Genomic DNA, 12,229 nt, shown 5'->3' with positions numbered 1-12,229 from the left:
CGGTCTCCGTCCCTCAGCGCGAAAGCCCAGCGCTCCCAGACCCCAGCAGGGGGCGCCCCACCCTAGAGGAAGGGGCGGGGACGACAGTGGTGGGCGGGGGCGGGGGCGGGGGTGGCCTGCACGGGGGCGGGCTCCCCGGGCCCCCATTGGCTACAGGCACCCCCCACGCCAGGGCTCCCCCCAGCTCCCCTCCACATCGGTCTGTCCTGCTTCCAGCTGCTGCAGCGCGCCTTCGCCGCCAAAGCATCCAGAAGCCCCCTGCTCCGTCCGAGCATGGCGACCCCGACCCAGACCCCCACAAAGGGTGAGCGTCGTCTGGGGAGGGGGTTGTAGGGGGGCTCTGGGATCTGAAAGCCTAGGAGAGAGGGTGTTGGGAGATTCCAGCAATGGTAAGGCAGGGGAGTGGGGAGGGAGAGGTCCGCTCCTCCTGCCGGTGGAGGCCCCTGTACTGCACCCCCCTGCTCGCCCCTCTGGGTCTCTGGGACACCCTCTCCCCGGCGGGCGACCTGTACCAGACCTGCGGTTGGAGATTGGCAGTCCTGGGAGAAGGGATGCTCGGACAGGTCGCTATGGCAACCGGGTGGCTGGTCCGGCACTGTGGTGGTAGCAGACGGGAAGAGATGGGCTTGCAAGGTGGGAGCGGGTGGGTCTGCGGCCAGAGACGCTCTGGAAGATTTCAGGGTCCCTGGGTGGGCAAGGGAAGGGGAGGAGGTCCATGTTCCTCTTCTTTCCAGTGCTGTCTCCTGGGGTATATGTTTCCTGAAAGAGCCAGGTTCAGAGGAAAGGAGTGAGAACTGAGAGAAGAGACAGAGAAGGGATATTCAAGAGACAGAGAACCTGGAAGAGACAGAGACCACGAAAGGCAGAAGATCCAGTCACAGACACAAAGACCCAGGGAGAAAAATAGAGGGACTCAGAGAGATTCTCAGTGGAGGGGAAAGGCAGAGAGCAGTAGACAGAGACGCAGAGAGAAAATGAGAGGCTGGGAGATAGTGGGATTGAGACCGCTGTGGAGAGACAAGCAGAGAGATGGACCCATGGGGAGAGAGGGCAATAGAAAGAGAAGAAGGGAGCAGTCAGTGTGGGGTGGGGCCCAAACCACTGCAGTGAACCCCCATGGATGGAAATGGGTGATGGGACCTTCCTTCCCAGCCCACAGCAGGGGTGGGTTCCAATCCCAGAGGTGCACTTGGTGTGCACATAACTGCACCTACTGACCCCATCCAGCCACAAACTGACTTCCATTCCACACCCATTAACCCAGTTATGCACCCGCTTAAACACCCGCTTCCACCATCTACCCCTAATAACCCCCATTGCTCAGCTTGCTTCTGCAGAGGAGCAAGGCACAGACTGCTTCAAGAGACAGCGGGTGCCCAGCCAGGGTCTGTAGCACTGAGGGCAGGGCCAGGGGGTGGATCGATGGTGCTGAGAAGCCCCTGGCAGTGAAGGGAACCCCAATCCCACTTATGGCTCCCTCCCTTCTGCGCTTCCCAGCAGGCGGGGGCTGCTGCACTGAGCCATATCTGCAGAATCTGAAGCAGGGCGGGGGGTGGGGGGGGGCTGCAGAGGCTGGAAGCCACCCTAGGGAGAGGGGGCAGGGCTGAGGCAGCAGGCCTGGCAGGAGCCCAGGGCTTCTTTTCGCAGAGGTGGTGGTTAGCAGGATCGATGGCAGCAGACGGGCAGAGGTGGGAGGACAGACTCCTCAACCCCACCTCCTCTGCCTCCCCCTTTCCCAGTCACAGCATGAGAGGGGACCGCAGGTCTCAGGGAAATCCCGGGGGAGGAAAAGCATGTTGTGCATTACAAACTGCTTAAGGAAACTAATTAATGAATTGTTGGGGAGTGAGGGGGGAAGAGGGGAGATTGTCTCCCTCCACCCTGCCAGAGAACAGGAGGGAGAATTAGGGGTGAACAGAGATGGATGCAGGAGCACAGGTGGGGCTGGGTCCCTATGCCTGAAATGGACCCTCAGCTTGGCCAGAAGCCAGTCCTACAGGGGCAATAGCAGGAGGTGCAAAAGGAGCAGAGGGCATCGAGATTGAAACCTGCATCTCACACAGGACCCCACAGGGACCCCACCCAGCCTGAGGTGCTGGGACCTATCACCTCTCTTCACCTCCCAGGATGCCCCAGTTGCCATAGTAACCACCTCCTTCCAGATATCTCCTTGGCAGCTGACCAGGAGTAGTGCACATTCCTTTGCCTGACTTCTGGCCCCAGCCTCGCCTGACAGCCCAGGTTGCTGGGGCAGCAGGGACCCAAGGAGGATCTTCTGCATGGAGCACCAGATTCTGGGACAGGTGCTCACCCAGTGGGCTCCCCCTAACTTTGGGGAAGGGTGGGTGTGTGGAAAACAGACAAGTGAGACAATCCACCTTTTGCAGTCTCCTGCAACCTAAGAGTGCCTCATAATCATTCCTTCATTCATTCACCCCAGAAAACTTGGAGAGCCTTTCACAAATGTCAGGATGAACAGCAGCGATGAGTCAAACAAATTTACTCACTCTCTGGTGGGGAAACTTACACGGAGCACGAGGGACCCTGAAACAGGGTTTGCCCATCTTGGTGCTTTAGAGTACTACCGTCACAATTTTTGCTTTATTCAAATATACCTCACACTGCTACTTACCTAATTTTTTCCTTGAAAGGAATCACTTCTTTGTTTTTATTATTTGAGACAGGGTCTTACTCCGTCACCCAGGCTGGAGTACAGTGGCGCGATCATAGCTCACTGCAGCCTCAACGGCCTGGGCTCAATCTATCCTCCTGCCTCAGCCTCCTGAGTCGCTGGGACTATAAGACACTCACCGATACATCCAGCTAATTTTTGTATTTTTTGCAGAGACGGGTTTCGCCATGTTTCCCAGGCTGGTCTCAAACTCCTGGGCTCAAGCAGTTCACCCGACTTGACCTCCCAAAGTGCTTAGGATCACAGGTGTGTGCCACCATGCCCAACCCAGGATTAGCTTTTTAAAAACAATGAAGTTTATTTTATATAGCACTATCACAAATGGAAAATTCATCATCTTCTTCTTTTTTTTTTTTTTTGAGATAGAGTCTTACTCTGTTGCCCAGGCTAGAGTGCAGTGGTACAATCTTGGCTCACTGCAACCTCCACCTCCCGGGTTCAAGCGATTCTCCTGCCTCAGCCTCCCAAGTAGCTGGGACTACAGGCATGCGCCACCATGCCTGGCTAATTTTTGTATTTTTAGTAGAGATCGGGTTTCACCATATCGGCCAGGCTGGTCTCGAACTACTGGCCTCATGATCCGCCCTCCTTGGCCTCCCAAAGTGCTGGGATTACAGGCGTGAGCCACTGCGCCTGGCCAGAAAATTCATCTTCTCTTTGCCTTAAATTGAAGGCAGCATACAAGTAATCCGAAGCAGGTGATTTCACTTTTCTGGGTCTGGTGTCCCCCTTCCGGGAAATGGGGATGAAGACAGCACCCATATGAAGTAGCTATGGGTGAATTAGCTATGGGTAGCTATGAAGATTAAGAATAAATGCACTGATACCACCAGATGCTTAGCAGGGAGGCGGGTGTGAAGTCCGTGCCATCCATTGCTGGTTACGTCAATAAATGAAAGAGAAAACTAGGCCGGGCGCGGTGGCTCAACCCTGTAATCCCAGCACTTTGGGAGGCCGAGGCGGGTGGATCACCAGGTCAAGAGATCGAGACCATCCTGGTCAACATGGTGAAACCCCGTCTCTACTAAAAATACAAAAAATTAGCTGGGCATGGTGGTGAGTGCCTGTAATCGCAGCTACTCAGCAGGCTGAGGCAGGAGAATTGCCTGAACCCAGGAGGCGGAGGTTGCGGTGAGCCGAGATCACGCCATTGCACTCCAGCCTGGGTAACATGAGCGAAACTCCGTCTCTCAAAAAAAAAAAAAAAAAGAGAACTAAATACTGCCACAAAATTCTGCCTAGATTTTATTGCCTGCTGAAGGCTTAGAGCCCAAGGCCTGTTTTCTCTTAGGTAAAGGGAGAGATTAACAAGGGTTGGAAGGTGTTAAAGATACCTCAGCACCAACCTAAGACATCCTGTTTAAAGACTGGACAGAGACTGGGAAGGTTAAACTTACACATTGTGTGAATCATGGTCTTGCTTGGGGCTTCCTCCATCAGTTAGTTTTAGCTAGAGTATGCTGCGGTAACAAACAGGTCTTGCTTTGGGGCCACCTCGATCAGTCAGTTTCAGCTAGAGTATGCTGCGGTAACAAATAGTACCAAAAGTCTCAGGGGCTTATGACAACCAGCGCTCATTTCTCACTTAGGCTATATGTCCATCACAGGTTAACCAGTCACCAAAGAAAACTAGAGCAGTCACCATCGTGAACATTCAGGCCACCAGGCTAAAAGTGAAACAGAGCTTTGGCCTGGTGGCCTGAATGTTCCTGAATGTTAAACGCCCCAGCCTGGAAGTGACAGTGCACTTCTACTCACAGTTCCTCAGCCAGAATTAGTCACATGGCCCTACCCAACCTCCAGGGAGCCATCCATCTCTGAACCTGGAAGGGGGAAGAAGAACACGAATGACATCAGGCATCACCCTGGCACCCCTCCCCCTCTCCCCAGGTGACAGACAGTCTGCCAAATTCTGCTCTAGGCAAGGCCAAATGTAATAAGAACTGTCAGAGGCATTCGAGAACCATCAGGATGAACTTGTTGAATGGGAAGTGTGTTCTGAGCTCTTCCGCAGGAGAATGTGATTAGGGCCAGGAAGGTGGGGAATGGAGAAAAGTGAATCCAGAGACACACATACATTATGCACATTTTATCCACCTGTGAACGTTTCTGAAATCAGTATGTGTCTTCTAATGGATGGGAGCATTTCACGTGGTAGAATTCCAAACATATTCACACACACACACACATACACACACACACACACACACGGAAAACTATTACAAACTCAATTTTGAATATTTAAAAAATTTAATTAATTAATTAATTTTATTTATTTATTTTTGAGACAGAGTTTTACTCTTATTGCCCAGGCTGCAGTGCAATGGCACGATCTTGACTCACTACAACCTCCACCTCCCAGGTTCCAGTGATTCTCCTGCCTCAGCCACCCATGTAGGTAGGATTACAGGCACGTGCCACCACGTCCAGCTAATTGTTTGTATTTTTAGTAGAGATGGGGTTTCACCATGTTGATCAGGATGGTCTCGAACTCTTGACCTTGTGATCCACCCGCCTCGGCCTCCCAAAGTGCTGGGATTACAGGTGTGAGCCACTGCGCCTGGCTCAATTTTGAATCTTAAACTTGATGATGTCTTAGAAATAAGTAATAATGGGCCGGGCATGGTGGCTCACACCTGTAATCCCAGCACTTCGGGAAGTTGAGGCAGACGGATCACCTGAGGTCAGGAGTTTGAGACCATCCCAGCCAACATGGTGAAACCCCATCTCTACTAAAAATACAAAAATTAGCCAGAAGTGGTGGTGCACACCTAAAATCTCAGCACTTGGGTGGCTGTGGCAGGAGAATGACTTGAACCAAGGAGGTGGAGGTTGCAGTGAGCTGAGATCGCCCAGCTGCACTCCAGCCTGGGCAACAGACCAAGACCCTATCTCAAAAAAAAAAAAAAGAAAAAAAAAGGAAATAAAAGAGAAGAAAAAGAAATAAGTAACGACATAATGTGGCGTACGAATCAGCACAGCTCACGTGTACTGGGTGGAGTGTCGGGAGTGAGCGGGTGACGGCAGAAGCAGCAGGTGCCTGTGGGAGCCCTCAGGACACTGAGAGGTTTTGGGAGTGTTTAGGGGAAGCAGAGACATTCATTGGTCTACCAGTGGAAATGGGATCTGTTTTAATGTCGTGGCGTCATGTGCAAGTGGGAGTGCATCTGTGTTTTTCAGGGAATGAGTCCATAGCTTGCATTAGACCTCTGTGGGGGTCCAGAACCAGGATGGCCATGTACGGTTGGGTAGATTGTGCACTGCATAGAGGATGGTGCTGACTGATGGAGTGAGTGGGGGCTAGAATCCAGCTTGGGCTGCACTCTTCTGTCCTTGTGGCCTGCCATGAGGCCACATCATCCAAAGCAAGGGGTCTCTAGCTGACTTCCACAAATAAATGATTGGCCCAGTGGCCCCATCTGGATCCTCAAAAATAATTAAGAAATCCACTGTTGGCTGGGCACAGTGGCTTACACCTGTAATCCCAGTACTTTGGGAGGCCGAAGTGGGAGGATCACGAGGTCAGGAGACTGAGGCCATCTGGCCAATATGGTGGCCAGATCTACTAAAATATAAAAAAAAAAAAAAAAAAAAAAAATTAACCAGGCGAGGTGGTGCATGCCTGTAGTCCCAGCTACTCGGGAGGCTGAGGCAGGGGACCCAGGAGGTGGAGGTTGCAGTGAGCCAAGATTGTGCCACTGCACTCCAGTCTGGCAACAGATCAAGACTCCATCTCAAAAAAAAAAAAAAAAAAAATCAACTATTTTTTTTTCTTTCTCTTTTTCTCTGCCTCTTTCCCTCAGCTCCTGAAGAACCTGACCCATTTTACTATGGTGAGTGTTGGATTTGGGGTTGGGGCTGGACTGGGGAGTGGCTGCAGGTGCTCACAGATCACTGCTGACGACGTGGCTTCAGCTATGGCCACACGATAAGTGCTGGGCCCCTGGCCATGGGACCATATATATGGGTGTGGTTCATGTCAGCTGGGTTTGTGGAGGGCAGAACCAGACAGGGGAGCAGGGTGGCCTCACACACCCTCTGAGCCCCCTTCAGGTTTCACTGGGATCTGGGCTGGTGCCTTGGTGTCGTCAGAGAAGCAGATGAAGGAAAACCTTAGAAGCAATAACTCTGAGGCCAGGCTGCCTGGATTTGAATCCTGCCTTATCCATTCACTAGCTGTGTGGCCTTGGGCAAGCAACTTTGCCTCTCTGGACCCTTCTATAAACAAGTGATAGTAATAGTTCCCACCTAGGAGGACTGTGGAAAAGATTTACCTGGCTGGCACCATTAAATTTCCTCCATGGCACTGAAGCTCAAACAAATTACCCCAGGCCTGGTAGATCTGGCTCCAGTTTCCCCTCTGAACACCCTCCTGTTGCCCCGACCCCACCCGTTTGCTCATTCATACTTTTCCCCATGTGTCAATTTCTCTCCCATCTCAGGGCCTTTGCACGTGCTGTGATTCTGCCGAGAATGCTTCTCCTCTAGCTTTGCACACAGCTGGCTGAGGCTCCTCCTTATTCAAGCCTTAGATCAAACATAGACTGCTCTGCTGGGAGAGGCCCTCCTAAATCCCTGGCAACGAAGAGCCACACCACATGTAGCTGGGGTCCCATTATTTGTTTTGGGGGTTGTTTGTTTAATGCTTTATCACAATACAAAAGTCAACTCCTTAAAGGTTCCTTGGCCAGAATTAGTCACATGGCCTGGACCACTACTGGTAGAGTGAGTGCTCCATAAATTCATAACTCAACAAGTATTTAGTGGGCACAGGCTCTGTGCCAGGCAATGCCCCAAGCACCTGCAAACGCTGCTGTGAACCACACAGACAAGAATGCAAGAATTCCTGCCCTCCTCCTGGACCTTCCACTCAATAGGAAAGAGACAGATACTAAAAAAAAAAAAAAAGTAAGAAAATTATATATTAGATAAGACTATTATTGGCCAGGCACCGTGGCTCATGACCATAATCCCAGTGCTTTGGGAGGCTGAGGCAGGAGGATCGCTTGAGGCCAGGAGTTTGAGGCTGCAATGAACTATGATTATGCTATTGTACTCCAGCCTGGGTGACACACAGTGAGACTCTAAAATTTATTTATTTATTTATTTATTTGAGACAGAGTCTCACTCTGTAGCCCAGGACGGAATGCAGTAGAGTAGTGCAGTCTTGGCTCACTGCAATCTCCACCTCCCAGGTTCAAGCGATTCTCCTGCCTCAGCCTCCCGAGTAGCTGGGACTACAGGCCCACACCACCACACTAAGCTAATTTTCATATTTTTAGCAGAGACAGGATTTCACCATGTTGGCCAGTCTGGTCTTGAACCCTTGACCTCCAGTGACCCACCTGCTTTGGCCTCCCAAACTGCTGGGATTACAAGCTTGAGCCACTGCACCCAGCTCTACAAACAAATTTTAAAATCAGCTGGGCATGGTGGTGTGTGCCTGTAGTCTCAGCTACTTGGGAGGCTTAGCAGGGAGGATCTCTTGGAACCCAAGAGACTGCAGTAAGCCATGATTGCACCACTGCACCCCAGCTTGGGTGACAGAGTGACACCCTGTCTCTCAAAAAAAAGGTAAGAATATTATTAGGCAAGAATAATTCCTATGAAGTAAAATAAAGGAATAAGATTGGAAAGTGTGGAGGAGAGGATGGAAAATTCTAAATAGGACAGCCAGAGAAGATTTTGCTCACAATCGAATAAAGCCCAGACATCGGCGAGGGAAGGAGCCATGTGGATATTTGGGGGAAGAGCTTTCAGGCTGCGGGAACAGCCAGTGCAAAGGCCCTGAGGTAGGATCATGCCAGATATGCCCTAGGAACAGCAGGGAGGCCATTGTGGCTGGAGTAGGATTGATGGGGAGAGTGAAGTGGGATGAGAGCTGAGGAGGAAAGGGACTGGATCCCACAGGGCTGTGAGAACCATAGTGAGGACTTTGGTTTCTACCTTGAGGGCAGTGGGTGCGAGGGAGGGCTCTGAGTGGAGGAGGAACCCGATCTGACTCAGATGGTGATGGGTCCTCGCGGCTATCGGGGATAGGGGTGTGGGCAGGGCAGTAAGACCCTAGAGAAGGCTGCTGCAGAGGCCAGATGGGCAACAATGGTGGACAGAACCAGGACCAGGGAGGAGGTGGTGGAGGGAGAGTATTACCTATCAATCTAGGGTGGAAATGCAGCGGGAGAGGGCAGAGGTGGAGGGTAGAGGACACAGAGGGCAAGGGGAGCTAACAGTGCACAAGCCCATGCCCTGCATCCTCACATCAGCCCCCTGGAGGAGTGTCCAGCATGGCCCGCAGCCTCCCTGGGCAGTTCTGAGCCAGTGGCTGGGCAACCCAAAGCCAGGACTGGGACTCTAGGAGGAGCTGATGTGCCGCCCCTGCCTCGATATCCCCCTTTGTCTCCCACAGACTACAACACGGTGCAGACGGTGGGCATGACTCTGGCCACCATCTTGTTCCTGCTGGGTATCCTCATCGTCATCAGTAAGTGCAGCCCCTTCCTGGGCTGTCTCGGCCTCCACTTCCCCTGCCGGCTTCCGTCCATACCCTACACCCTATGTCCTGTCCTCTTGTTCTGTCTCTCCCAACAGGCAAGAAGGTGAAGTGCAGGAAGGCGGACTCCAGGTCTGAGAGGTCTGGCAGGAGTGGGCAGAGCGGGACGGGGTGGGAGCAGCCTGGGGCCTTGGGGTGCCTCCCTCGCAGCCGGGCAGGGTCCGCAGGGTCCTGCCACATGTTTTTCCCAAAGCTGTGGTTGCTGAACCTCTTTCTGCTTTTCTCTTTCATCTCTGCCTCCACAGCCCAACCTGCAAATCCTGTAAGTCCGAGCTTCCTTCCTCAGGTGAGGGGGAGAAACGGTGTGGTTCTGGGAGGGTTTTGGTTGGGGCAGGGAAGGGAACCTTCAGAAGGGAAGTTGCGTGGATGGACCAGACAGGGTCGCTGCCTGCAGGTATCACGGACAGTTCCCTAGGAAGCCGGGGCAATGCCGCAGATGAAACATGCTAAACCTGGCCGGGCGCGGTGGCTCACGCCTGTAATTCAGCACTTTCAGAGGCCGAGGTGGGCGGATCACAAGGTCAGGAGTTGGAGACCAGCCTGGTCAATATGATGAAACCCCGTCTCTACTAAAACTACAAAAATTAGCTGGATGTGTTAGTTCGTATCTGTCGTCCCAGTTACTTGGGGGGCTGAAGCAGGAGAATCACTTGAACCCAAGAAGCAGAGGTTGCAGTGAGCTGAGATCATGCCATTCCACTCCAGCGTGGGCAACAGAGCAAGACCCTGTCAAAAAAAAAAAAAAAAAAAAAAAAGAAGGAAGGAAAAAGAAAGAAAGAAAAGATAAGAAAGAAGGAAAGAAAGAGGCTAAACCATGGGGAGGCAGTGGGATATGACGTGTCCCAGAGTCCACGAAGATTCCCAGAAACAAATGCTCAACCCTAGAAAAGCCAGGACAAGCTGATTTCCCAGGAGAGGAGCCACAAGGCTGTGAAGAGAGGGGCGCCGCCATGTGGGAGGAGCTTTGCTAGTCAGGAGGGAGAGAGGGAGCCCTGGGGAAGAAGGGAGAGGCTTTCCAGACTTGATCTTTCAGCCAGGCAGATCCAGGATGAAATAGGCAGAGGAAAAGGGACAGAGGGAGGGAGGGAAGATTTCTGAATAACTGCATCAAAATAACAAAAAGAGGGATGAATAGAATGCAGATTCTATTGGAAAAGAACAGATGGGATGTAGGGAGTGTGAGAATGGAGAAGAAAGCTGGGAAGTAGGGAGCGGGGAGAGGATGGAGGTGTTGGGGAGAATTTGGGAAGGAGGAGCGTGGGAAGAAAGGGGAGGAGGGAGGAGGAGGGCAAGCAGGGTGGAGGAGGGAGAGTGGGTGCAGGCATGGAAGGTGTAAATGGAGAGTGAGAGGGATGCAGGCCACGCATGTAGACAAAAGATTCTGACTCCTTGGGGGTGTTAATTTTAATTATGTAAAAATATCTTGACCTGTTTTTAGTGGAAGTGCAGCCTTTCTGGAGACTTGTGAAAAACCAGAGATGGGAATTTCTGTGCCTCTTATAAAGTTCTTATAACTACACACACACAAAAAAAGTGGGGGGTGGACACTGGATTATTCAATGGTTGGGGGGTATTTAGTGTGAAATTTGTTTCATTTTTTTTTTTTTTTTGAGCACCTACTATGTGCTCAAGATATTCTGTGCACAGAGTCTTGCTCTGTCACCCAGGCTGAAGTGCAGTGGCACAATCTCAGCTCACTACAACCTCTGCATCCCAGGTTCAAGCGATTCTCTTGCCTCAGCCTCCCAAGTAGCTAAGACTATAGGCATACACCACCACACCCGGCTAATTTTTATTTTATTTTTTGAGACAGAGTCTTGCTCTGTCACCCAGGCTGGAGTGCAGTGGCACAATCTTGGCTCACTGCAAACTCTGCCTCCTGGGTTCAAGGAATTCTCCTGCCTCAGCCTCCTGAGCCTCCCCACCTGATCTGTTTCATGTTTATTTAATGAGATATAAAACATGAGCAGGGCACTTACGGATGCCTGGGCCAGTGTGTGTGGTGGCCTTGGTACTTGGGGCACAGCTGAAGACTTTGCATAGGTTTCTGGCCTGTCCCAGGTGAATGATGGTCTGGAGTGGGTGGGAATGGGGGAACTTATGTGGTATCCAAATGTTCAGGACAGCGAGTGTAGGAAAGGGGTGGGGGTGTAGGAGGAGACTGGGGATGTGGAAGGGGACTCCCTTTCTGGCAGGGGACAGCCCAAAAAGCCCAGGTTGGGTCTGGGGACACCAGCCCCATGGCAGGTGTGTTTCTCTCCGTGGCAGCAGCCACGAGGTGTCCCCAAGGGAACCAGACATTAGAATGTGGGGGGCAAGATGGCTCCTCAGTGTTAGCTCAGGGGTGACAGTCCCTGGGGGTCACCTGGCTTCAATGGTGCGGGGGAATGGAGCGCCAACGAGCTGTGGGGAGGGAGGCAGTTTCCCGTCTCGGGTGGCTCATGCAACCCCCTCTCTCCCCAGCCCCTGGCGGCGGCGGCGTGTAACACCTGCCCGAGGAACCTCCGCTGCCGACCCTGCCTGAGTGCGGGAGCCTGAGGACCGGGTGGAGGCGGTGGGGACCCAGCCGCGCGCCGGGAGCGCTCCCCGGAATGAGCCGCCCCACCCACCCCAAGGCCGGAGCCGCTGCACCCCGCTGTCCCTCCCCAGGCCTTGGCAATGACGACCCCCCAAAGAGCCAGCCCATCTGCACCCCAGACCCGGGGCCTCAGGCCTCCAGCTCCCGGGATCCGGGAGTCCACCCCGCCCCAGCGCCCCCAGCATCCCCGTGTACGGCCCCCCTGCACCTCCTTGTCTCCTCCCCGAAGATCCGTCCCCCTGGCCCCTCGGTGTCCATGTCTTGAGCTTAATAAATGTGCATTTGGTTTTTTCCCCTGTTCTGTCTGTGTGTTCTCATCTGTGGGGCACGGTGGGGGCAGGGGTGCAGAACGGAACCTGGGGTGGCTCTCCCCTGCGTGCCCGGGGGTGCCCCCTCCTCCTTCCCCTCG

The 12,229-nt window shown here is 52.8% G+C and overlaps 1 protein-coding gene across 2 annotated transcripts; it reads left to right on the top strand.

The window, feature by feature from the left end:
* Positions 1-4: 4 nt before the first annotated feature.
* Positions 5-12,118, top strand: FXYD7 (FXYD domain containing ion transport regulator 7). Of its 2 annotated transcripts, none has more exons than XM_032249073.1 (6): positions 5-304; positions 6,496-6,525; positions 9,099-9,173; positions 9,281-9,323; positions 9,488-9,528; positions 11,706-12,118. In XM_032249073.1, exons 1-6 carry the CDS (start codon positions 274-276, stop codon positions 11,726-11,728), a joined length of 243 nt encoding a protein of 80 aa, XP_032104964.1. In that variant the 5' UTR covers positions 5-273; the 3' UTR covers positions 11,729-12,118. The 2 variants fall into 2 exon arrangements, with proteins under 2 accessions (XP_032104964.1, XP_032104965.1); XM_032249074.1 differs by having other exon boundaries at positions 106-304; positions 9,281-9,314.
* Positions 12,119-12,229: the final 111 nt, after the last annotated feature.

Source organism: Sapajus apella, unplaced genomic scaffold, assembly GCF_009761245.1.
Source record: "Sapajus apella isolate SASKATOON/1434 unplaced genomic scaffold, GSC_monkey_1.0 scaffold68, whole genome shotgun sequence".
In the NCBI taxonomy this organism is placed as follows: domain Eukaryota; kingdom Metazoa; phylum Chordata; class Mammalia; order Primates; family Cebidae; genus Sapajus; species Sapajus apella.
Note: the sequence above shows the minus strand (reverse complement) of the source record. Positions and strands in the feature narration are given on the sequence as shown.

Excerpts from the sequence above, each read along its gene's own strand:
- FXYD7 (XM_032249073.1), top strand. The coding sequence starts at position 274 with ATGGCGACCCCGACCCAGACCCCCACAAAGG. Across the intron at positions 6,526-9,098 it reads ACCTGACCCATTTTACTATG|ACTACAACACGGTGCAGACG; the intron begins GTGAGTGTTGGA and ends TGTCTCCCACAG. Across the intron at positions 9,529-11,705 it reads GTCCGAGCTTCCTTCCTCAG|CCCCTGGCGGCGGCGGCGTG; the intron begins GTGAGGGGGAGA and ends CTCTCTCCCCAG.